The 24,743-nt window shown below is 41.5% G+C and overlaps 1 protein-coding gene across 4 annotated transcripts in view; it reads left to right on the top strand.

The window, feature by feature from the left end:
• Nucleotides 1-24,743, top strand: part of TRAK1 (trafficking kinesin protein 1) — a 132,874-nt gene that overhangs the window by 20,576 nt on the left and 87,555 nt on the right. For all 4 annotated transcript variants that reach the window (XM_021717816.1, XM_021717813.1, XM_008068552.1 and 1 more), the window contains exon 2: nucleotides 22,917-23,111. Coding sequence is in view for 3 of the 4 variants with exons in the window: in XM_021717813.1 (XP_021573488.1) it covers nucleotides 22,917-23,111 (195 nt within the window). In the remaining variant the exon portion in view is untranslated. The remainder of the gene's footprint in view (nucleotides 1-22,916; nucleotides 23,112-24,743) is intronic.

The raw sequence follows: 24,743 nt of genomic DNA, 5'->3' as shown, positions 1-24,743 counted from the left end.
CGGGCTCAGGCAATCCACTCACCTCAGCCTCCCAAAGGCGCGGGATGACAGGCTGAGCCACCGAGCCCGGCTTGCTTAAACATTTGTAAACTGGTGCTCCCTTGCCCCCACATCACTACCCCTGGAGGGGGGCGGGCAACATTTTTGTTTTGAAAGATGATCTGTCTGGGACTGAGTTGGGAGAAAATTGAACTGCATGGTTTCATTATTTATTTACTTAGGACTGTGTGGTTTATTGACAAAACCAGGTTCACTAGGGCAAAGTGAAGACTGTGTCTAGAAGGACCTTCAAGGCTGTGGGCTCTTTGGGATGGCTTTATCATTGCTTTTGCATTGGTTTTGCATTGGTTTTGCCACTCTTCAGGTTACTTTGTGTGGCACCTCAACCAAAAAGTAAACAAATAAAACAAATTAGGACGTCTTGCAATATTTATTTATTTATTTATTTAAACCTAGAAAAGGGGTTTCACTCTTCCTGAGCCTCTTCTTTTTCTCAGGAGACTTAGCCCCAAGATGTGCTGGTTTTCGAAGCACCTTCTTGTTGTACCAGGTGTGTATCTTCAGTGGTTGCAAAAGTGACCCTTGGGCCCCTACTCCAGAGCATGCCAAGGAAAATTTGGGAAAATGAGTTTCATGAACCTGAAGGCAGTCTGACCCCCTGCCCTTGTTTCTTATTTTGAAGAACACAATTTTTGTTTGAATGAGTAAGCTCTCGTGCATTTAATTTCCACTTAATCATGATATAGCTGATGATGCCATTAAAAAACAAATTGTTCTAATTCTCCCCAAAGCGACTTCTTATCCCTATGTAATTAAAAAAAAATCTGTTAGAGAAGTGTGATAAAGTTTCAAAAAGCCTACTGAAAGCCTTCGCCTAGACCTATTTATGTAGGTTGATGTAATTGTTTAGTTCTGTAAGAATCTACTTACAAAAAAAACACAATACATGCATAATTTCTGCATAATTGTGGTCTACATAAAAAGTCCTTTTCCAGTCCTCATTTTGTTTTCTAAGTGTTTTTCTCTTCAGGTATGTTGTCTCTACAGTTCACCCAGCCCATCAACAAGCATTGCTGTCTCTGTCATCAAGGTGTTCCCTGGATCTAACCACTGCTGGCACCACTGTTATTCATTGCCAGATCTGCTGTTGTTTCTTGCCTGGCCTGTGACTGTGGCCTTCTCACCAGCCTTGACTCTTAGGTCCTTCAGTCAATCCACACAGCAGCCAGTAACTGGTGTAGTCCTTGACTCGGATCCCAGCACTCTTGTTGAGTAACTTCCTGTTGCAGGTAGAGTAAGTTCACACTCACTGTTGTGACCTAGAGTTCCTGGGTCTCATGACCTCCTTCTGTCTCCTTCCACTGCTCTCTCCTCCCTTGGTTTGAGTCACACTGGCTCCCACAGGACTTCCTTTGTATTTTCAGTTCCTCTGCTGGAACATTGTTCCTCTAGATTTCTATTCCATTTTCCGTCCAAATGTCCCCTCCCCAGAAATGAACAAATAATTGATTTTTGTGGCTTTGTAAGTCCCCTACATATGAACCTTTAAGTTACGAACTTTAGCGATGCACATCAGCATTTTTTTAATGTGTTATTTCTCTCCACCAGGTGTCAGTATAGCCTGTTAAATACAAACAGCACTGTATAGCCGATTGTGTAAATTGGGTAACTAAGCTAACTTTGTTGGATTTAAACAAAACGTGCTCTCGGAATGGAACTTGTTCATATGTTGGGAACTTCCTGTATTGCATTTAGTTGATATTATTTACTTAAATACTGCCTTTTGCTAAACACGAAAGTTGTTTTGGGTAATGCAGTGAACATCTTTAAAACCTTTTTTAGGCTGGGAGAGTGTGGTGGTTCATGCCTGTAATCCCAGCACTTTGAGAGGCCAAGGTGGGAGGATCACTTGAGTCCAGGAGTTCAAAACCACCCTGCGCAACATAGTAAGACCTTGTCTCCACAAAAAATAAAAATAAAAAAACAATTAATTGGGTGTGGTGGCTTGTGCTTGTAGTCTCAGCTACTCAAGAGGCTGAGAGGAAAAGATTGCCTGAGCCCAGAAGGTTGAGGCTGTAGTAAGCTGTGTTTGTGTCACTGCATTGTGAGACCCTGATGGGAAAAACAAAACAAAACAAAGCAAAAAGTTTCTTGAAGATGTGACAGTTAACAGAGAAATATGCAGAAATAATTTGTAAATATATATGTATTCATACTGATATTTAATAATTTTTTGTTTTGATTTCAAATCTGTCTTCTAAATAATTGATCAGCTAGGGTGACCATTGTCCAAGCAAAGACACTTTTTTTGAAAAACAGCATTATTGAGGTACACACCATAAAATTCACCCCAAAATTTTTCTTTTTTTTGAGATGAGTTCTCACTGTGTCACCTAGTCTTGAGTGCAGTGGCATGATCGTGGCTCACTGCAGCCTCAAAGTTCTAGGCTCAAGCAGTCTTCCTTCCTCAGCCTCGCAAGGGCTGGGCCTATAGGTCACCACACCTGGCTAGTTTTTTGATTTTTTTGTTTTTTTTGTAGAGACACGGTCTTGCTATGTTGCGCAGGCTGGCTTCAAACTCCTGGGCTCAAGCAATCCTTCTGCCTCAGCCTCCCAAGTAGCTGGAATTACAGGCACACACCACCACATCAGCTAATTAAAAAAAATTTTTTTGTAGAGCCGAGGCCTTGGTATGTTGGCCAGGCTGGTCTCAAACTCCTGGGCTCAAGCAGTCCTCCTGCCTCAGCCTCCCAACGTTCTGGAATTAACAGATGTGAGACACTGTGCCTGATCAAAATTCACCTATCATAAGGGTACAATTCAATGATATATATTTTAAGGTGATCTGCAGAGCTATGTTGCTGTCAAAATGGCTATGCCATTTTTCATTCCCATCAGCAAAATAAATGTTTCTTTCTCTCCTTTTTGACTCCTGGTGTTCTCTGTCTTTTTAAATTTATTTATTTATTTTTCTTTGTTTCAGTAGCTTTAGGGAGTCCAAAGTTTTTGGTTACATGGTTGCATTGTATAGGGCAAAGAAGTCTGGGCTTTAAGTGTACCCACCACCCTCACCTGTGTACATTGTACCGGAAAGGGGATTTTTCATCCCTCCATCCCTTCCCCACCTTCTGAGTCTCCAATATCCATTCTGTCATTCTCTACGCCTTTGCAGATCCTTAGTTTAGCTTCCACTTATCAGTGAGAATAGATGATGTTTGGTTTTCTGTTTTTGAGTTAGTTCACTTAGGATAATGCTTTCCAATTCCATGCAAGTTGCTGCAGAAGACATTATTTCATTCTTTTTGATGACTGAAAAATATTTGATAATGTGTATGTACCACATATTTCATTATCCATTGATCAGTTGGTGGGCATTTAGGTTCATTACACATCTTGGCACTTGTAAATTGTGCTGGGATGAATATGTGAGTGCAGGTGTCTTTTTTATATAACAACTTCTGTTCTTGTGGGTAGATACCTAGTAGTGGGATGGCTGGATCAAATGGTAGATCTACATTTAGTTCTTTGAGAAATCTCCATACCAATTTCCATAGAGGTTGTGCTGATTTACACTCCCACCAACAGTGTGTAAGTGTACCCTTTTCTTCCCATCTGCTCCGGCATCTATTGTTTTTTTGATTTTTTAATTAATGGTCATTTTCACTGGTGTAAGGTGGTATCTCACTATGGTTTTAATTTGCATTTCCCTGATAATTAGTGATGTTGAGCATTTTTAAATATATTTGTTAGCCATTTGTATATCTTCTTTTGAGAGATGTCTCTTGCCCACTTTTTAATGGGGTCGTTTGCTATTTTCTTGCTGATTTGTTTGAGTTCTTTGCAGATTTTGGATATTAGTCCTTTGGCAGATGTATAGTTTGCAAATATCTTCCCCCCTTGTGTAGGTTGCCTATATGCTCTGTTGATTATTTCTTTGCTATGCAGAAGCTTTTTAGTTTAAGTCACGTTTATTTTTGTTGTATTTGCTTTTGGAGTTTTAGCCATAAATTCTTTGCCTTGATTGAAGTCCAGAAGGGTTTTTTCCTAGATTTTCTTCGAGAATTTTTATGGTTTCAGATCTAACATTTAAGTCTTTGACCCATCTTGAGTTAATTGTTTTGTACATGAAGAGATAAGGCTCAAATTTAATTTTCCTACATTTAGCTATCCAATTTTCCAAACACCATTTGTTGACTAGGGTGTCCTTTCCTCAGGGTGTGTTTTAGTCTGCTTTGTCAAAGATGAGTTGGTTGTAGGTATTTGGGTTTATTTCTGGATTCTCTGTTCTGTTTCATTGGTCCATATATCTGCTCTTGTACCAGTACCATGCTGTTTTGGTTACTACAGCCCTGTAGTACTAAAGTCAGGTAATGTGATGCCTCCAGCTTTGTTCTTTTTGCTTAGGATTGCTTTGACTATTCTGGTTCTTTTTTGGTTCCATATGAATTTTAGGATTTTTTTTTGTCTAATTCTGTGAAAAATGACATTGGTAGTTTGATAGGGATTATGTTGAATTTGTAGATTACTTTGGGTAATAATGATCATTTTAATAATGTTGATTCTTCCAATCTGTAAGCATGAGATGTTTCTCTGTTTGTGTCCTCTACACTTTTAACAGTGTTTTGTAGTTCTCCTTGTAGAGAGCTTTTGCCTTCTTGGTTAAACATACGCTAGGTATTTTAGCTTTTTGGCTGCTATTATAAACGGATTTGAGTTCTTGATTTGATTCTCAACTTGGTTGCTATTGGTATATGACAATGCTACTGACTTTTGTGTGTTAATTTTGTATCCTGAAACTAGCAAATTCGTTTTGTATCCTGAAACTTCACCAAATGCATTTATCAAGTCCAGGAGTCTTTTGAGGGAGTCTTTAGGATTCTCTAAGTATAAGATCATATCCTTGGCATACAGAGATGGTTTGATTTCTTCTTTTCAAATTTGGATACCCTTCATTCCTTTTCTCTAGCATGTTTGCTCTGGCTAGGACTTCAGTACTATGTTGAATATGAGTGGTAAAAGTGGGCATTCTTGTCTTGTTGCAGTTCTGAGGGAGGATGTGTTCAACTTTTCTCCCTTTAGGATGATATTGACTAAGTTTGTCATACATGGTTTTTATTATCTTGAGGAATGTTCCCTCTATGCCTGTTTTGCTGAAGGTTTTTATTATGAAGTGATGCTGGATTTTGTCAAATGCTTTTTCTGCATCTATTGAACTTATCATGTGAGTTTTGTTTTTAATTCTGTTTACGTAGTGGATCATGTTTGTTGACTTGTATATGCTGAACCACCCTTGCATCCCTGGGATAAAACCCACTTGGTCATAGTGAATTATTATTATTATTTTTTTATGCACTGTTCAATTCAGTTTGCTAATATTTTGTTGAGAATTTTTGCATCTGAGTTCAGAAGGGATATTGGTCTGTAGTTTTCCTTTTGTTGTTGTTTCTTTTCCTGGCTTTGGCATTCGAGTGATACTGGTTTTGTAGAATGAGTTAGGGAGAATACCCTCCTCTTCAGTCTTTTTTTTTTTTTTTTTTTTAAGGAAGCATTCCATTTTATTAAAGTTATTATCCTGTGAATTCTGAAAGAACTGAAAGCTTAAACTTTGTGGCAGCTGTTTTCATGAGTGGTAGATAGACATGGTCTGATGTTCAGCATTTTACTTACATTACAGTTTCATTCTGCTTCCATGCGCCCACTTATTTGTTTTAATTCCAATATTCTTTCTTTTTTTTTTTCAATAATCAGTATTTTTTAATTATGATGTCGTGGGGTACAGTTAAGGGTTAGGTATACAAATACATTTCATTCAGGCACCCTATTGATTAGAGGTGCTTCTCCTCTTCAGTCTTATGGAATAGCTTATGGTACCAGTTCTTTGAAAGTCTGGTACACTTTGGCTGTGAGTCCATCAGGTCCTGAACTTTTAAAAATTGTTGTTGGGAGACTTTTAATTACTGTTTCAGTCTCGCTACTTATTATCGGTCTGTTCGGGGTTTCTATTTCTTCCTGATTCAAAGTTGGGGAGTTGTATGTTTCTAAGAACTTATCTATTTTCTCCAGATTGTTTAGTTTGTTTGCATAGAGATGTTCATAATAGTCTCAGATGATCTTCTTGAGTTTTTGTCTTATCAATTGTAATGTCTCCATTTTCATTTCTAATTGAGCTAATTTATTTAAATCCTCGCTCTTCATTTCTTAATTTAGCTAGTGGTCTATTAATTTTGTTTATCTATTCGAAGAACCAGTTTTTTTTTATTTTTTGAGTTGGAGTCTCACTCTGTCGCCCCGACTGGAGTGCAGTGGCTACTCCCGGCCACTGCAGCCTCGACCTGCTGGGCTCCAGCGATCCTTCCGCCTCAGCCTTCCAAGTAGCTGGAACTACAGGCGCGCGCTATCACGCTGGGCTAATTTTTGATTTATTGTAGAGATGAGGTCTTGCCAAGTTGTCTAGGTGGGTCACGAACCCGCGGGCTCAGGCAATCTACTCACCTCAACCTCCCAAAGCGCGGGATTACAGGTGGAGCCACCAAACCTGGCCAAAGAACCAGTGTTTTGTTTCATTGATCCTTTGTATTTTTAAAAAATTTTAATTTTACTTAGATCTGATCTGATTTTCGTTATTTATTTTCTTATGCCAGCTTTGTTTGGTTTGTGTGTATTTTTCTAATTCCTTAAGGTGTGATATTATGTTGTCCGTATGTGATATTTCAGTCTTATTAGTATAGACCTTAAGTGCTATAAATTTTCCTCTAAGCATATCTTAGGCTGTGTCCCAGAGGTTTTGATAATTTGTTTTATTGTTGTCATTCATTTTGAGGAATTTTAAAATTTTAATCTTGATTTTATTGTTGACCCAAGGATTCAGGAGCAGATTGTTTAACTGCTATGTTTTTGTTTGGTTTTGTGAGTTCTTTTTGGAATTAATTTCTAGTTTTATTCCACTGTGGTCTGAAAAGTTGATTGACATGATTTCAATATTTTTGAATGTGTTGTGATTTGATTTGTGGCCTATCCTGAAGAATATTCTGTGTGCTGATGAGAAAAATATATACTCTGTAGTTTTGGAGTGAATATTCTGTAGATGTCTGTTCCATTTGTTCTAGAGTCCAGTTTAATTCCAATGTTTGTCTGTTGACTTTCTGCCTTGATAATCTGTTTATTGCTGTCAGTGGAGAGTTGAAGTCTCCTACTATTATTGTATTGCTGTCTATCCCTTTTTTAGTTCGAATAGAATTTGTTTTATAAAGCTGGGGGCTCTGCTGTTTGGTGCATGTATATTTAAAATTGTTATGTCTTCTCATTGAACTGGTCCCTTTATCATTATATAATAACCATCTTTGCCTTTTTTTTTTTTTAAACTCTTAAAGTCTGTTTTATCTGACATGAGAATGACTGCTCCTACTTGTTTTTGGTTTCCATTTGCATGAAATATTCTTTCCTATTCCTTTGCCTTGAGCCTATAGAAGTTCTTTGTATGTTAAATGAGTCTCAAAGGCAGCAGACATTTGAGTTGTGGTTTTTTTATTCATTCTGCTGGTCTATATCTTTATAGTGGGGCATCAAGACCATTTATGTTCAAAGTTAATAATGATATGTAAGGTACTATTTCATCATACTCTTTGTTATCTAGTTGCCTTATTTATTATTTATTTACTTATTTTTCCTCTATTGTGTGAGTGCTTATAAGGCAGGCGAGCTTTATGATTTCCAGTGTTTTTCCAGTGTATTTAAACCTTTTGTTTCAATATTTTGAACCCGTTTGAGTATTTTTTGTAGAGCTGGTCTAGTGGTGACAAATTCCCTTAGCATTTGATTATCTGAGAAAGACTTCATTTATGAAACTTAATTTTGTGGGATATAAAATTTTATATCCCACTGACTGTTATTCTGTTAGAGGAGATCAAAGATGGGACCCTAGCCCTTCTGACTTGTAGGATTTTTTTTTTTTTTCTTTTTTTTTTTTGAGTTGGAGTCTCACTCTGTCGCCCAGACTGGAGTGCAGTGGCCGCTCCCGGCCACCGCAGCTTCGAACTGCTGGGCTCCGGCGATCCTTCTGCCTCAACCTTCCGAGTAGCCAGAATTACAGGCATGCGCTACCATGCCCGGCTGATTTTTTGATTTGTTGTAGAGATGAGGTCTCGCTGCCCAGGCGGGTCTCGAATCCGCGGGCTCAGGCAATTCACTCACCTCAGCCTCCCAAAGGCGCGGGATTACAGGCTGAGCCACCGAGCCCAGCTCGACTTGTAGGATTTCTTCTGAAAATCTACTGTAGTCTGACAGGTTTACCTTTATAAGTTATTTGATGCTTTTGTCTCACTATCCTTAAAATTCTTTCCTTCACATTTACTTTGCATAACTGGATGATTATATCCCTTGGGGATAACCGTTATGCAGTGAATCTTCTGGGGGTTCTTTGGGCTTCTTGTATCTGAGTGTTTAAATCTTTGGCAAGGCCAGGGAAGTTTTCCTTCATTATTCCTTGAAATAGGGTTTTCAAACCTGTTCCTTTCTCTTCTTCCTCAGAAACATGTATGATTTTTTAGGTTTGGATGTCTTACATAATCTTATATTTCTTGGAGATTTTGTTCTATTCTTTTGATAATTTTTTCTTTATTGTTGTCTGTTTGGGTTAATTTGAAAGCCATGTTTTCATGTTCTGAGATTCTTTCTTCTGCTTGTTCCAGTCTACTGTTAAAACTTTCCACTGTATTTTGTACTTCCCTAAATGATTCTTTCATTTCCAGAATTTCAGTCTTTTTTTTTTTAAATGTATCTTTGTCTTTGGAGACTTTTTCATTCATGTTCTAAATAGTTTTCAATATTTCTTTATGTTGTTTTTCAACTTTCTCCTGAAGCTCATTGATCAATTTTATAATCAGTCTTTTGAATTCTATGTCTGGAATTTCAAAGATTTCATTTTGGTTAAGGTCCATTACTGGAGAGTTAGTGTGGTCTTTTGGGGGTGCCGGAGAGCTCTGTTTTTTCATATTGTCAGAATTTTCCTGGTTCCTTCTCACTTGGGTAGATTATTTCTTCTAATTTGAGGTTGGTAGGAGGCTGACATAGGCACCGTAGGGTTTCCTTGGTTATATACAGCCTTTGAGTGGTGAAGTTCTCAATTGCTAGCTGTGACAGTCCTGTGCAGGGTGCCTGCACTGGCTCGTGGCATCTTGAGAGGCTGGAGTGGCTTGGAAAACGGTGTTAGTTGGAGTCTGGATGAGGCCTTCCTCAAAGCTGAGGTATCATATCTGATGTGGTGGGCTGTGCTGTTGACCTCTGGCCAGGAGGTGGTGCTTGTGGGAGAGAGCCAGCTGTGATGGTGGCTGTGGGCTTTCCCCTTGTCTTGTGTTGCTCTAAGGGAGTGCCCAGCCAACCTAGGTGAGGGCAGGGCTCTGGGGATTACCCAAGTTCTTTGTTTTGAGCCTTCGAGAGGACTGTGGAAGGGAGAAGAGCTTAAGCACCATACTTGTGTGCACTCTTGTCTACCCCAGTGACCTGATCCCCACTGGGGTAATGCTGTTGTGCAGGGCAGGCATAGAAGAGTTTACACAGGGAATGAGAGGTTGCTGTGGCAATGAGTCTCTCCTGGGACATGGTGGCTGGAGCTGCTCAGGCTTTTGTTTCCCCCCCTGCACCACTTCCCATGGGTTTTGGCAGAGCAAGGCTGTAGATAAGGCAGTTTCCTGTGAGGGACTGGAGTCCTACAAGGCTCAGGGGACCCTCCAAGTTTGTGTCAGGAGCATAAGGACTAAATACTCCTCATTCACTTTCTCCACTGCATCTGGAGGCTGCTGGTGATCTGTGTATGCTCTAGAGGAGAGTCTGGCTAATTTCAGCCCAGGTCCATTGATTTTTCTCTTCTTTGTACTGTGTCGTTTGTTATCACTTCTTTGAGTTGTTGGATGTGCTGCTGGTCCTGTTTCTCTCTGGGTGCTAAGGGAACACTATCTGGATTTACTCTGTAGGAGATACACACTCTAGCTCTTGTCTGTTTTTTAAATTATAGTCATTCTAGTTAGTGTGTAGTAATATCTTCTTGTGATTTTTAAACAGGTACACTTTTTTAAGGGTTTTCTTGGTTTTACTATTTAAAGGGTACAGTTCAGCGGCATTTAGTACATTCAAAATGTTTTGTAACCATAACTATTAACTGCTTCTAGAATGTTTTCATCACCCCAAAAGGAAACCCCCTACCCGTTAGCAGTCATTCCCCATTCCCCCCTTTTCTTAGCCTCTTGCAGCTTCCAGTCTGCTTTCTGTCTCTGGATTCTGGATATTTCATATAAATGTGATTATGCAATACACAGTCTTTTGTAGCTGGCTTCTTTCACTCAGCATAATAATGTCAAGGTTCACCCATTGTAGCATATATCAGAACTTTATTCCTTTTATGACTGAATAATATTCCATTGTATGAGTGCACCATATTTTGTTTACACATTCGTCAGTTGATGAACATTTGACTTGTTGCCACCTTCTGACTTTTGTAAATAATGCTGCTATAAATATTTGTGTACACATTTTTGTTTGAACACCTGTTTTCATTTTTCCTTTGCATGTACCCAGGAGTACAGTTGCTGGATCATATGGAAATCCTATGTTTAACTTACTGAGGAATTGTCAGACTGTTTACCCAGCAGGGTCACTTCTACAAGTGGCAGAGGGTGATAATAATTACACCAAACAGGGACATTTTTGACATAACACTGAGATTGTCCTGGGCAAACCAAGACAAATAGGCAAAGCAATGCCTGAGATGTGGTGGCTGGAGTTGCTCAGGGCTTTTTTTTTTTTTTCCTTCTCTGCACAACTTCATGTGGGTTTTAGCAGAGCATGACTGTAGGTAAGGCAGTTTCCCATGAGGGACTGGAGTCCCACAAGGCTCGGGGGCCTCCACATACTATCATGATGGTGTGTTTGATTCTTTTGAATATTCTTAAACTTTTACTCCATATGTGTATTATTATTTTGCATATTTTAAATATTTTATAAATGGTTTCATACTGCATGCATTCTTTGCAGCTCTTTCCATATTCGACATTAAGCTTTTGATTTCTGTGGTGTTGATATATGTAGATCTAGTTTATTCATTTTAATGGCCATATAGTATTTCACAGTTTCTCTTTCTGTTCTGCTGCTGAAAGTTAGTTAGCCTATTTCTGTGTTGGGACAATTACAAACAGTGCTGTAAAAGCCATCCTGTAAATGTCTCTGGTTCTCTGTGTGAGAACTTCTTTAGGATTAAGACCTAGAAAAGGAGATGTTGGGCCGTGTGAGTTATGCATGTTGTTTATTTGTTTTGTTAATTGTGGTTAAAATAACACATAACATAAAACTTATCATTTTAATTATTATTATTATTTTTTGAGTTGGAGTCTTACTCTGTCACCCAGGCTGGAGGACAGTGGCATGCTCCCAGCCACCACAGCCTCGACCTGCTGGGCTCAGTCTTCCAAGTAGCTGGAACTACAGGCATACACCACTATGCCCAGCTAAATTTTTTAATTTATTGTAGTGATGAGGTCTCACCAAGTTGCCAGGTCTCAAACCCGTAGGCTCAGGCAGTCCTCTCACCTTGGCCTCCCAAAGTGCTGGGATTATAGGCGTGAGCCACCACACCCGGCCTCATTTTAATTATTTAAAGTGTATAGCTTGGTGGCATTAAGCACATTCATATTGTTGTGCAACCATCACCAACATCCATGTCCAGAACATTTTCATCTTCTTAAATGGAAACTCTGTACCGACTATTCAATAACTTTTCCTCTCCTCCTCTCCCTGGTAACCACCATATTGCCTTATGTCTTTATGGTTTTGGCTACTCTAGGTGCCTCATATAAGTGGTATCATATAGTATTTGTCTTTTTTTTTTTTAAGTTAGAGTCTTTGCTCTGTCATTCAGGCTGGAATGCAGTGGCACGATCGCAGCTCACCACAGCCTCAGCCTCCTAGGTTTAGGTGATCCTTCTGCCTCAGCCTGTCCAGTAGCTGGGACCATGTCCAGCTAATTTGTTGCTGTTGTTGTTTTTTCTTTGTAGAGATGAGGTTTCACTCTGTTGCCCAGGCTGGTCTCTAACTCCTAAACTCAAGCAATCCTCCTGCCTCAGCCCCCCCAAAGTACTGGGGTTACAAGCGTGAGCCACTGCACCTGGCCTATTTGCCCTTTTGTGATTAGCTATTTCACTTAGCACAATGACTTCAAGGTTCATCCATGTTGTAGCAAGTGTCAGAATTTCCTTCCCTTTTAAAACTGAGTAATATGGTATGTGTATGCCATATTTTGTTTATTCATTTGTCTGCCCATGGACCATTAGTATTGTTTCCACCTTTTGGTTATTGTGAATAATGCTACTGTGAACTTTCACTTCTTTTGCATATATACCCAGAAGTGGAATTGGTGTATCATATGGTAATTGTGTTTAACTTTCTTTTTATTTTTTTTGGGTTGAAGTTTCACTCCATTGCCCAGGCTGGAGTGCAGTGGCATGCTTGCCATCACCCTAGTGTTTACCCGCTGGGCTCCGGCGATCCTTCCACCTCAGCCTTCTAAATAGCCGGAACTACAAGCGCGTGTCATCACACCTGGCTAAGTTTTGATTTATTGTAAAGACGGGGTCTTGCCAAGTTGCCTGGACTGGTCTTGAACCCGCGGGCTCAGGCAATCCACTTACCTTGGCCTCCCAAAGTGCTGGGATTACTGACTGAGCCACTGAGCCCGGCCTGTGTTTAACTTTTTGAGGAATCTGGTTATGCATGTTTTTAACTTTATTAGGTGTGCCATAAACATGCTTATGTATTTTGCACTTAAAATTTTTGAATCCTTTCTTAGATTTAATTCTGGGTGTGATTACTAGTTTTTAAGGATCATGGACAAATTTTTGTGAACATATTGTCAAACTGTTTATTGTGAATGTTCCAATTTATATCAGTTCCATCTGTCTAAACACTAGTTCAACTGTGAGCACTTTAATTGCAGTCTTATGGTGGGACATTTTCATGTAAAATCATATTTCCCAGCTTATTCAATATAAAGAGAAGTTATCAAGACAATTGGAAATCCAGAGTATTTTATCACATTTATTTACTTGTAAAACAAATTCAGGCCGGGCTTGGTGGCTCAATTGGTATCCTAGCACTTTGGGAGGCTGAGGCTAGAGGATTGCCTGAGCCCACCGGTTCAAGACCAGTCTGAGCAACTTGTTGAGACCTCGTCTCTACAATAAATAAATAAATTAGCCGGGTGTGTTAGCATGTACCTGTAGTTCTGACTGGTTGGAAGGCTGAGGTGGAAGAATCGCCGGAGCCCAGCAGGTCAGTGCTGAGATGGCCATGAGTGTGCCACTGCACTCCAGCCTGGACAACACAGTGAGACTCCAACTCAAAAAAAAGAAAAAAAAAACCAAAAACCAAAAAAACCCAAATTTAAATGGGCAGTAACACTCCATTTTTTTTTTTTTTTAATGTATTTTCCTGGAGATTTAATTCTGGGCGAGACTTATTCACATTCACTTTTCCTTTTAAAATAGATTTCTGCAAGTTTCTAGCTTTTTAAATTTTTTTTTTTAGAGTTGGAGTCTCTCTCACTCTGACCAGAGTTCAGTGGCACGATTACGGCTCACCACAGCCTCAACCTCCTGGGCTCAGCGATTCTTTTGCTTTAATCTCACAAGTAGTTGGGATTACAAGACGTGTGCCACCACGTCTGGCTAATTTTATTTTATTTTATTTTTGTAGAAATGAGGTCTCACTGTGTTGCTTAGGCTGATCTCAAACTCTTGGTCCCGAGCAATCCTCCCTCCTCAGCCTCCCAAAGTTTTGAGATTAGAGGCATGCGCTGCCACACCCATCCCTAGCTTTATGTCTTAGTATTGGAATCGATCTTACCTGTGATGTGGTTATCACCTGCTTTTGTAGATTTCTATACAAAACCTGTTGGAGCTACTGTTTCTGAAAAATACTGCATGTGGATTTGGCAATTTGAGCCCTCTGTAGTAGGATCCTTCCTTCTCCACCTTTCCCTTGCCCCTTGTTGCCCTTTCTTGTTGCACAACAAGCTGGCTTGCCTGAGTGGACTGTCTTGCATTCACTTGCACAAGATTGCCCTTTTGCCTCACATTGGAGCCCCTGTTTCTAAATGCAACTGAGTTGGGCGGACTGGCCATCTCTGCTTGACTGCTCCTTTCAGGGTATGTACCACTGAAGTTGGTGTGTGTGTGTGATTAGGTGATAATACCTGACACCAGGCTGTGTGGAATTGAATCAGTGTAACTGTTTATCCTTTTTCTTAGAAAGATTTGCTTCTGGTGGTAATTAAGGCCACAGCTATTGCCGAGAAGTCCCCAGTGTCGATTTTTGTTTCTGTCTCTGAAGTATAGTTGGGTTGGACTTTCCTTTCTGGTTCCAGGCAAATTTCTCTGTTTGACCTTCCCTCTCTTTAGGAGAGACTCTTTGCTGCTCATAGCAAGTGAGCTGTCCCTAGTGGGGAGAGGCAAAGAAAGAAAAGAAAAGAAAGGTTCGAAATATCCCTTGAGGCTGGAGTGTGAGCAAGGAGGCAGTGCTTTAAGGGACGGGAGAGAGGCAGGAGGGAGTTGGGGTCCTGCTTCAGGTCCTGCTTCTTGCCTGTGTCTCTGAATCCCTCAAGACCTCAGTTTCCCTTTGTATTTTAGGCCGTGGTTTCATTTATAAAATGTATTTCTAATCCTCTTCCTGCACTGCTTGCCAATATGTGAGAGTAAATGAAATGGAGTAATAGAGACAAGTACTTGGCATTGTTCAGCAAAAAAAAAAAAAAAATTGTTTTGTTTTGTTTTTGAGTTGGAGTCTTACTCTGTCACCCAGGTTGGAGGGCAGTGGCATGTTCATGGCCACTGCGGCTTCTACCTGCTGGACTCAGGCTATCCTTCTGCCTCACCCTTCAAAGTAGCTGGAACTACAGGCATGTACCATCATTGTGCTCAGCTAATTTTTCTTGATTGATTGTAGAGATGAGGTCTCACCAAGTTGCCCAGGATGGTTTTGAACTCACCTTGGCCTCCCAAAGTGCTGGGATTTATAGGCGTGAGCCACCGTGCCTGGCCTTAAAATTTTTCTTTCTTTTTTTTTTTTTTTTGAGTTGGTGTCTCACTCTCTTTCCCAGGCTGGAGTGCAGTGGCATGATTACGGCTCACTGCAGCATCGACCTTCTGGGCTTAGGTTATCCTTCTGCCTCAGCCTTCTGAGTAGCTGGGATTACAGACACGTGCCACCACGCCCAGCTAATTTTTTTGATTTTTTTGTAGAAACAAGCTCTTACTATGTTGCCAGGCTGATCTAGAATTCTAGACCTCACGCAATCCTATCACCTTGGCTTCCCAAGGTGCTGAGATTATAGGCATAAGCCACCATGCCCTGCCAGTTCAGCAAATATTTATCAAGCACTTACTGGTTATCAGGGGGAATTCTGGGTGCTAGGCAAACAGTGGAAAATGAATCAGTATCTGAAGATGATGTTGCTACTTTCTGAGGCCATTTTTGTATAATGGGACCAGTAGTGGGCCAACTACCAGTCTCAAGTCTGCTGCTGTTTTGTTCTGTGACATTTGACCACTTTCTCAGCCTCTCTGAGTACAGTATCCTCCTCCATTAAATGAGGGTGGTCAAGTCTGTAGCTTTTCTTAGCTCTAATGATCTTTTGTAATTTGTGGAATTGCAGATTTTATGGTATAGAAAGTAATTACTAAGACTGAGTCCTGTGAAGATTCTTAGGTAAGGCTCTGAACTGCATGATCCCATGATGAAGAGGAATTTTCTAGAAGGCCAACTGTTGGACATCAGTTTCAAAGTATCACACGCGTCCCTGGCACCAGTATGGCCTGTTTGTGAGTCCCTGAGTTTGTGCTCTTTATTCCCTATAATTTCAAGAAAATGGAATTGTTTCCAAGTCTGTACAGGATGGTTTGTGAGTGGCTGAGTAGGTGAGAAGTGTTTTCTTGTGAAGCCTTTAAATCAGTCACTGCCTGAAACACCCCATATTCATATGTGGAGTCATGCTCCTCATCCATCTCTCTGATGGCCAAGTGGAAACATGGTAGGTAAAGAAATGGAGTGGGATAGGGACAGGGAGGAAGACATAGGAAAAAGATGAACCTTTGTAACATGGCCATATTTGATAAGTGAAGGTTTCTTTTCTTGTTCTTTGACTGTCACCTTCAGTGTAGTCTGTAACATTCTCCCAGTTCCCAGAGTGACTCACCAGGATAGGAGATCCCTGCATGCACACTGGTGCTATGTGAGTTTAGTGCCCAACATTTAGAAATCAGGGAATCTCACATAAAAATACAGATCCTTGCTCTCTCGGCAGGGGTCAACATATTGAGGACCAGGGGACCGCCTCCTCTGTGGAGCAGGGAAGTGTTGTGAGTGATGGCCCCCAGACACAGCCCTTGGAATGTGCGACTCTTGTTCTAGCTACTCAGAGGAATTTAGGGCGTAGAGAGCTTGTCTGCAAACTTATACTTTTGTTCTGCAATGAAGGAACTGGGTCCCACACAGATGAAGATGTGACTTGCCCTAGTGACAGGGTGAAGTTGGGGCAGAACCAAGACTGGGATACCTTTCTCCACTCTTGAAGCTGGGCCCCTGGCTGGCACCTGGGGTTTCCCGGCATCTTCCAGCAGGTGGCAGTCGTGGTGCTGGTTTCCTCCCATCGTCTCTCTCCTGATGTTCCTTTCCTCTGTGCCTTCTGTTCTTCTCTTTGCTTTTGCCAAAGCTTTTCCTCTTTATCTCCCCCTTCTTTTATTCTTCCCTTTCCCCCTCTGTTTTCCCGGATCTCCTGCAGATCATATGTATATTTTGGGCTACTTCCCTGCTAGACAACTTATCTGCATGTCCTACCCCCTTTGCAGCTATGTAGATCTCTGGTCTTCTGGGCCCAGAGACCCTGTTGGAACTACCCCATTCCCTATCTGGGGGCAGCCACCACTCAGAGCATTTAACTCATCTGCGGAGGAGGAGGGCCCTTGATCCTGGAAATGCTGACTTCTTCCGAGAGGCCAGAGATCTGTCTTTTTACGGGAGACTCTCTGAGTTTTCAATGTTGGACATTAATTTAGTGTTATTACCTCTGTAAAATGTAAACATTGTTTCAGGCACCTGGCAGGTTTTATGAAGCTGGCATCAGCACAAATCCCTAATGGAGGAGCCACTTCCTAGCCCCTTTCTGGGTGAGGATCTAGCCTGAGTCAGGTGTAGAATGGACATAGCTGCTTCTACAGCCACAGAACTTCCAAAGGTGTTCTGGAAGTTGGCTGAGCCGGCTCCAGTACTCTCTATCACCTCCCAGGTAGCCCTAAGTGAAGCCTATATCCTGGGTATGAGAGTTCACTCCAAACCATATGCCTTGGAGAAAACGTATAAAGGATATAGCTCTGAAGAGGTGAAGAGCCCTATCATGTTCTGCCCGCAAAGTGGTGCTGTAAGAATGATGGGCATTGGATGGCCATTTGCTGAGCGATTGAGGGGACATTCACTACCCCATGGTACTTTCCTGCATGCTGGACAAAAACCTAGGGTGGTACTGTGAGGGGCTTGAAAAGACCTTGACACCAGATGGCCCTGCCTACTTCATGCTGAAGGCTGGGCCAGTCTGTCCTGGATAGGCAGGGGTTTGACAGAGTAGACTTGTCACTTGTTGCTGCTTCTCCTTCCCTTTGTTCCATTATTCACCCAACACTTAATGTTGCTTGAGGAATTGCTTGGGGCTGGGTTGGATGTCAGATGGGTAATTCAAAACCTTTTCTCCTGAGGAGCTCACAGTTAGTGGGGAAGAGATGTGGAGAAAACACCTCTAACACTGTAGTGAAATCATTTATGTACTAAGTACAGTGGAAGCCAGAGGAGAGAGGTCAAGGGAAGCTTTGCAATACAGGGTGACATTTGAGTGATATTTTAAGATGGAGTTTGCTAGGCAGTTTAAGGGCATTCTAGGCAGCTAAAACAGCTGGTATAAAAACCCAGATTTGTGAAAAAAAATTGTTTGGAGAATGGTGAGAAGTTGGTGTGGCTTAAGTAAAGGAAAAATGGAGAAAATAGCAGAGACTGAGCTTGGTGAGAAAAGCTGTTCGGGTATTGATTTAGCTGCTTTAACAGAGACCAAAATGATTGGAACTATTGCCTCAATAAGGGAGCCATGTATTTCTTTCTTTCTTGAAGTCCACGTGGAAGGCATTTCAGGAACACTCTCACCGCCAGAGTGTCCCAGGCTGCCAGGGTTGCTCTGTTCATCCCCTGGGCATTGATTGCCTTTTCGAATTTGGCCCAGCCACATCTTGGGGGTTGCATTACCAAAAGGAAGAGGCAAAGAATGGATACTGGGAAATAATCAGTAGCCTCTGCATTAGGAAGGTACAGGCTGAATCATGAAGCACTTTATGGGGAGCTGGGAGACTTTTAAAGCAGAGCAATACTGTAATTAAGAAAGTGCCTTTCCAAAGATGGCGTCAGCCCCAACATGACTGGCGACTATGGGACTATTACAGTAACTGGGCAAGGAGGAGATGCTAAGGCCTGTCTCCCCTGATTGTTCAAGCACCTGGCCTCTTGGTGGCTTGATTGACTGGGGGTCAGTGGGGGTTTTTGCTATTGTTGCTGCAGATTTGCCTGAAGCCATGGACATGCTGGGCTTTGGGTTTGATCAGGAAATTGATGCCTTTCATTTGAGACTTATCTGAGAACACATTTTTATAGCTTGTTACTAATATGAATTGAAGTGGGGGAGAAATGATGACCACAGCGAGCATAAAGCGTTCCTCTCCTCCAGGATGGACCAGCCATCTCCTTTCTCAGCAGGGGCTTGGATCTGCTCCAAGAAAGGGGGCAGGGCTCCTGCTCAGGCCACTGACCCTCCATGGTTCTACAGACAAATTATTTCAATTCTTGGTTCCACTTCTTTTGCTTTACAAGAGAAAATCATCCTGACACTTTCTAATTAGTCATTTTTTAATTGAACATGCCTGCTCTGTGTATGAAGTCTTCCACCTGTTTAGAACAATTAGGCATCCTGATGATGATAACCTGGGAATTCTCCTGCACTTAAGTGCACCCTTCTGGGAGATGGGCAGCAGGTGGCAGAGGGAAGAGCGTAGCTTTCAGTTGGACAGCTGAGCTGCTCATACTGGATCAGCCTCCTAGCTGCATGACCTTGAGTAATAAGATACCTCACAGCCCCTGTGCATCTCAGTTTCTTCATCTGTAAAGCAAGCAAATAATACCTGTGTCCCAGGTTGCCAGAAGGGTCAGAGAATGCTCAGGCTTGATGTTTGGCCTGGTGAAAACATTCCTGAAGGCTCTTATATGACGTTTACCTGATGTCAGGTATCTTCTCCATGAGGCAAACATGATGTCCACTTCCACAGGGAGTCCCTGGGGCCTCTGCCTCTGCAGGCAAGGTCAGGGAGAGCTTCATGGCCATCTCCCTAATTCTGTCCTATGCCCTAATTCTCAGGACCTTCCAAGCATCTGAAGACTTGCTGGTGTTTATGAGACTGGTCATGTTATGGGAAAATCAAATACAGAGTTTTTTAAAAAGGCATTTTGGCACAGCCTTACCTTTTGATGCTTTATCTCACTGGTCATCATATGCTGTAAGGAAAATGATATGTCTTGGGCATAAGGACCCACTCTATAAATAGGTTGACCTTCAGCCCTGGAAACGTGGAAGGACAGGTCAACTCTAGCTTTTGAGCAGCCGAAGGCATACTCACAGGGAAACACTATTCTTAGAATTCTTAGAAGGGATTTTTTTTTTTCCTGGAGTCTTTGCCTTCCTTACTGAATAGCATTGACACCAGAAGATTCCAGCCTGCTGTGTGGGTGTGTCATGTGGGGGAATGTGTTGGTTCCTTGCCTGTTCTCATAGGGACAGGCTGGCACTGTCTTTTGTGGAGCTTCTATGGAATGATGGTTTGATCACATCCACATTTAGGCAAGAGATGCCGTTCTCTGTTTGGCCCCCTGTTCCCTCAGTCACATGGTAGCATTTTATAGCTGTGAGACTTTCCCCAGATTTAGGCTTTATGGGAACTTACTCTTTACTAGATAGTGAGAAGAGGAAATATTTGCTGATTGTGGGCCCACCTTGAACCTTCTGGATGGTGTTTTGTTGCTAGTGAAAGATGAGAAGAAATAGGAGAAAACTCTCTTGAGCTTAGACTGCTACTAGGGGAGGACATAGCTTCTGATCACAGCAGACCATTGCAAAGTGACACAGCAGGTCTGGTCTGGGTTTTCCTGGCTGAAATGCCAAGTGTGCTTGCTGTGTCGTATCCCACATTAGGCAGAAAAGTTTCAGCGTTCAGGTTCAGATGTAGTCCCCCCACCTGGACTGAACTCCTTCCCTAAAGCTCCATGTAAAATTCTGAAATGTCCTCACTTTCTAATTATTAATTCTTTCCTTAGCCTTTTGAAAAACCATGTTTACTTCCGAAATGGAAATATTCTCCATGAAGCTTTGCATGTTGCATTGAGTGACAAAGGCTGGTGTGGGGTGGTGGAAAGCTACAGGAGGGATGGGTGCTGACAGTGTTTTCAGTGGGTTCTTGCTCAAAGGGTGATAATTTATGACTGTACACTCTCTTTTCCCACGATTCCATGTTTTTCGCCTGTTGAATAGCTTACCAATTAAACACAAAGGAGACAGAGATTTTGGTAAGTCTCTGGCATTGCTGGCCTTCTAGTCACAGGTGTCTCACATTCTGCCTGAGTGAGCAGCTCCTTTGCAGTTACTGCCTTGAAACCTTCTTGGCCTTGGCTCAAGTAGGGAGAGCAGGGAATGAACTGGTCCTTCTTGCTGTTCCTGCTTTGGTTCTGCAGTGAATCCCTGCTCCAGGCCTTCCTGTTCTCTCTGACAGCTACCTCCCAGCGGCGATCTAGTCCCATTGTACGCACCACTTATTTCCTGTGTGCACACATGCATGTGCCCATGTACTTTTGTGTGTGTGTGTGTGTGTGTGTGTGTGTGTGTGTGTGTGTGTGTGTGTGTGTGTGTGTGTATGTAGGGCTGGGCCTTCCTCCTTGAATTTGATCCTACTTTCCATGTTTTAGGAATACTTCATGATTTTGGTCCGTCCCCAGCACCCCTACCTTATTTTCCCATGCTGTTTTATTGATAAAGAATGTGTTTTTGTCCCCTGCCTTTCCTAACACTTTGGAGAGGGATGGAGGCTGAAGTATATGCTTAGTCCTCCACCTTGATCCAGGTTCTCACTTTTGTTTACTGCTTGAAGGCAAGGATATGATGGTACAGCAACTTTGTTAAGAATTGACTCCCAGTAGTATTCTTATCTTTTGGTTGTTTTTTTTTTAAAATTGAAGATTGATTTCTAGAATGGAAGACCAAGCTAACCCTCTTCTCTTGCCCAGCTGTGTGTGCCACAGGTGATTGGCTTACTTATGGGTTGACAAGACCACCGTGGTTCCCAAAAACCATTTCCCATCCTAGGTCTTAGATGCCTTATGTGAAATGAGCTGATTTGGTGAATAATATCAGAATTAGCTGATAGATAATTATCACCAACCCATGAGTATTCATTTAATTCCTTCTCTGTATTTCTCCTTTGGTAAGTAAGTGCTGAGGTAGAGAAGTAGAGTACAATAGTCCATGTCTTGGTTATATTTGCTGTGTTGTTGATTTAATTAAAAGGCCTGAATTGATGTGCTTTGCATGAGTTGATTCTTCATCATAGGCTTTATTGTGGACCCCTGAGCACAGCCTTGACCAGGTCTTGTGGGTATAGGTGGTGAGTTGAAAACAACTGTGGTTGGAAGTTTGTTATCTCTCAGCAAGATGAATTGGATACTGAAATACCCATAAGACAGAACTTAAACAACGTAGAAACAGAGGCTCTGACAAAAATGCTGTGTGAATATAGAAAGGGGAAGAGAGATTAATTCTGTTTGGAGTGCTTGAAACACCAGCATGTCAGAGAAGAGGTGATATTCAAGCTGTGCCTTGAAGAATGGACACCTCTTGGTGTAATTGTTGGATCCCCACAGGAATACAAGTGTTGCAGGGGCAGGTCCATGACTGTTGTGTTCACCATTGTGTTTCCTATTCCTCTAGTACTCAAGATAGGAACGGATGAGCTGGGCTCGGTGGCTCAGCCTGTAATCCCGCGCCTTTGGGAGGCTGAGGTGAGTGGATTGCCTGAGCCCGCGGGTTCGAGACCCGCCTGGGCAGGCGAGACCTCATCTCTACAATAAATCAAAAAATCAACCGGGCGTGGTAGCGCATACCTATAATCCTAGCTACTTGGAAGGCTGAGGCGGAAGGATCGCCGGAGCCCAGCAGGTCGAGGCTGAGGTGGCTGGGAGCGGCCACTGCACTCCAGTCTGGGCGACAGAGTGAGACTCCAACTCAAAAAAAAAAAAAAGATAGGGATGGATGGATGAATGGAAGGAAGTGTGGATGAATGAAAAGATGAATGAATAAATGAAATAAAGGCAAAATTCTAAGTGAGAATAGTTTGAATAGTAAAAGAGTGACAGGGATAAGTAAGGCATATTGGTGAAATTGTAACCAGTTTAGCTTACATGTAGAATGCTCAAGAGAAAATGGCCAGAGAAAGGGTTGGAGGAAAGGCTTCGTACAGATGATGAAGGCTCAAGAATTTTGGCTTTCCCTCCCAAATAGTGTGCCCTAAATAACAGGAACTATTTTGGATAGGTCTTGTCAGGAACATACCTAATTCTAAGTTTTGAGAGTAGAGTTTAAGTTGGAAAAAGGCTTCTGATATGGCCTCGACTGGCTTCTCCGTGCTATAGATAAATAACCGAAGATGTCTGCTGCCTAAACTAAACCAAGCCACAAATTTAGTTAACTAGTCACAGCATGACCATAACCGGTTCCGGGCTCTCATTTCTTGGTTGCTTCTCTTTAGATGTGTGCAACAGCACCGATCTTCCGGAAGTTGAGATCATTAGCCTCCTGGAGGAGCAGCTGCCCCATTATAAGTTAAGAGCCGACACCATCTACGGTTATGACCACGACGACTGGCTTCATACACCTCTCATTTCTCCAGATGCCAACATTGACCTTACAACTGAGCAAATTGAAGAGACGCTGAAATACTTTCGTAAGTGGTTACCCTTTCATGTTGCAACAGCATTATGATTGCCAGTCCTTCTTAGCCATGACCCCAAATGACGTCTTGTACTGGTCACCATGTATTGTGGCCTGCCATCTCTGGAATGGTAGTCACAGAGATGTGGTGAGCCACATAAAAGGTCTCAATTTTAAATGTTCTGAACAGAAATTTTAGAATTGTGGGGACTATGTAAGAATTTAATTTGAACCAACTTTTTTTAACCATTCAGAAGAATTTGAAAAATTCCCATTTCTCCTTTTAACCAAAAGTATCATGTGACACCTTAGAAACTCTTATTGGGAAGGAGCTTGTCTGCATTTAAAACCAATGGTATTGGGAACATCTAGGCAGCTCATTTATGTGACATAGCAAGACATGAGTACCAAGATAGATGACTCTTGGATGAAAGCTCACTTAGCTGGTTATTTGAGAAAGTCAAAATTTCGCTGCAGCAGCAAAGCAGTCATGCTGATGGGCTGTAGAGCTGATACCTGTTAGAGTGAGCAGCATACTTTTTTATTTCAGTATCCTGATGACAAGGGTCTGTGACTTGATATTACAGGTTTGAAAAAAATGATAATTAAAAAAAAATTAATACTTGATGCTTCTGATGTTTGTTTAAAAGATACCTTCTTAGAAGCAACTTCACTCTTTAAATATTAATTGTGGGGCCGGGCTTGGTGTCTTAACCTGGAATCCCATCACTTTAGGAGGCCGAGGTGAGTGGATTGGCTATGCCTGTGGGCTCAAGTCCAGCCCAGGCAACTTGGCGAGACCTTGTCTCTACAATAAATAAAATATTAGCTGGGCGTAGTAGAGTGTGCCTGTAGTTCCAGCTACATGGAAGGCTGAGGTAGAAGGATCATTGGAGCCCAGCAGATCGATGCTGGAGTGGCTATGAGTGTGCCACTATACTCTAGCCTGGGTGACAGAATGAGACTCCAACTCATAAATAAATAAATAAAAATTCATGGTAGCCAATCATTTCTATAGCTGTGTATCATTGTGGCACTTAAAAAAAAAGTACAACAATTTTTTAAAGTGGAGATTACGGTTTAAAACCAATTTTTACTGCATCTAAAGGTTTTCTGTAATTATTTTTACTAATACAGACTGATCTGTTCAACTGTCTTGAATTTGTGGGATCATTTATAAAAAGCATATTGGAAATATAAGTTTCTTCTTTAGTGTACACCTGGGGCTGTTTTCAGTTTCTCTCTATTAGATATTAATAAGAAAAGAATTTTATTTAAATTGGCTTGTGTTTTTATACGTGATGCAAACCCTACAGTATCTTTGTGAACACTGCAGAAATTCAGTTTCAATAGGAATAATACTAGAATAATCCACATCAGGGTGGATGTGAAGCATGTTAGACTTGTGCTAATGTTAAAGTTGAAGCTTTGGAACACGTGGTATGTCTTGTAGTGTAAAGGAAGCTCTTTACCGGTCGTTTTTATGTCCACCAAGGAGATTTGGTATTGTATGGAAACCCAAGTTTGGAGTAACCTCCTTGGTAGGTATTATATTTGCTTCCTTCAGACTGGAGAAGTCTATGATAAAGTTAACAGGATAGTTGAATTTATAACAGAATTTTTTTTTTTTTTTTTTTTTTTTTTT

The sequence above is a fragment of the Carlito syrichta genome, unplaced genomic scaffold (assembly GCF_000164805.1).
Source record: "Carlito syrichta isolate Samal-C Ts95f unplaced genomic scaffold, Tarsius_syrichta-2.0.1 Scaffold311198, whole genome shotgun sequence".
In the NCBI taxonomy this organism is placed as follows: Eukaryota; Metazoa; Chordata; class Mammalia; order Primates; family Tarsiidae; genus Carlito; species Carlito syrichta.
This window is presented reverse-complemented; position numbering and strand designations above follow the sequence as displayed.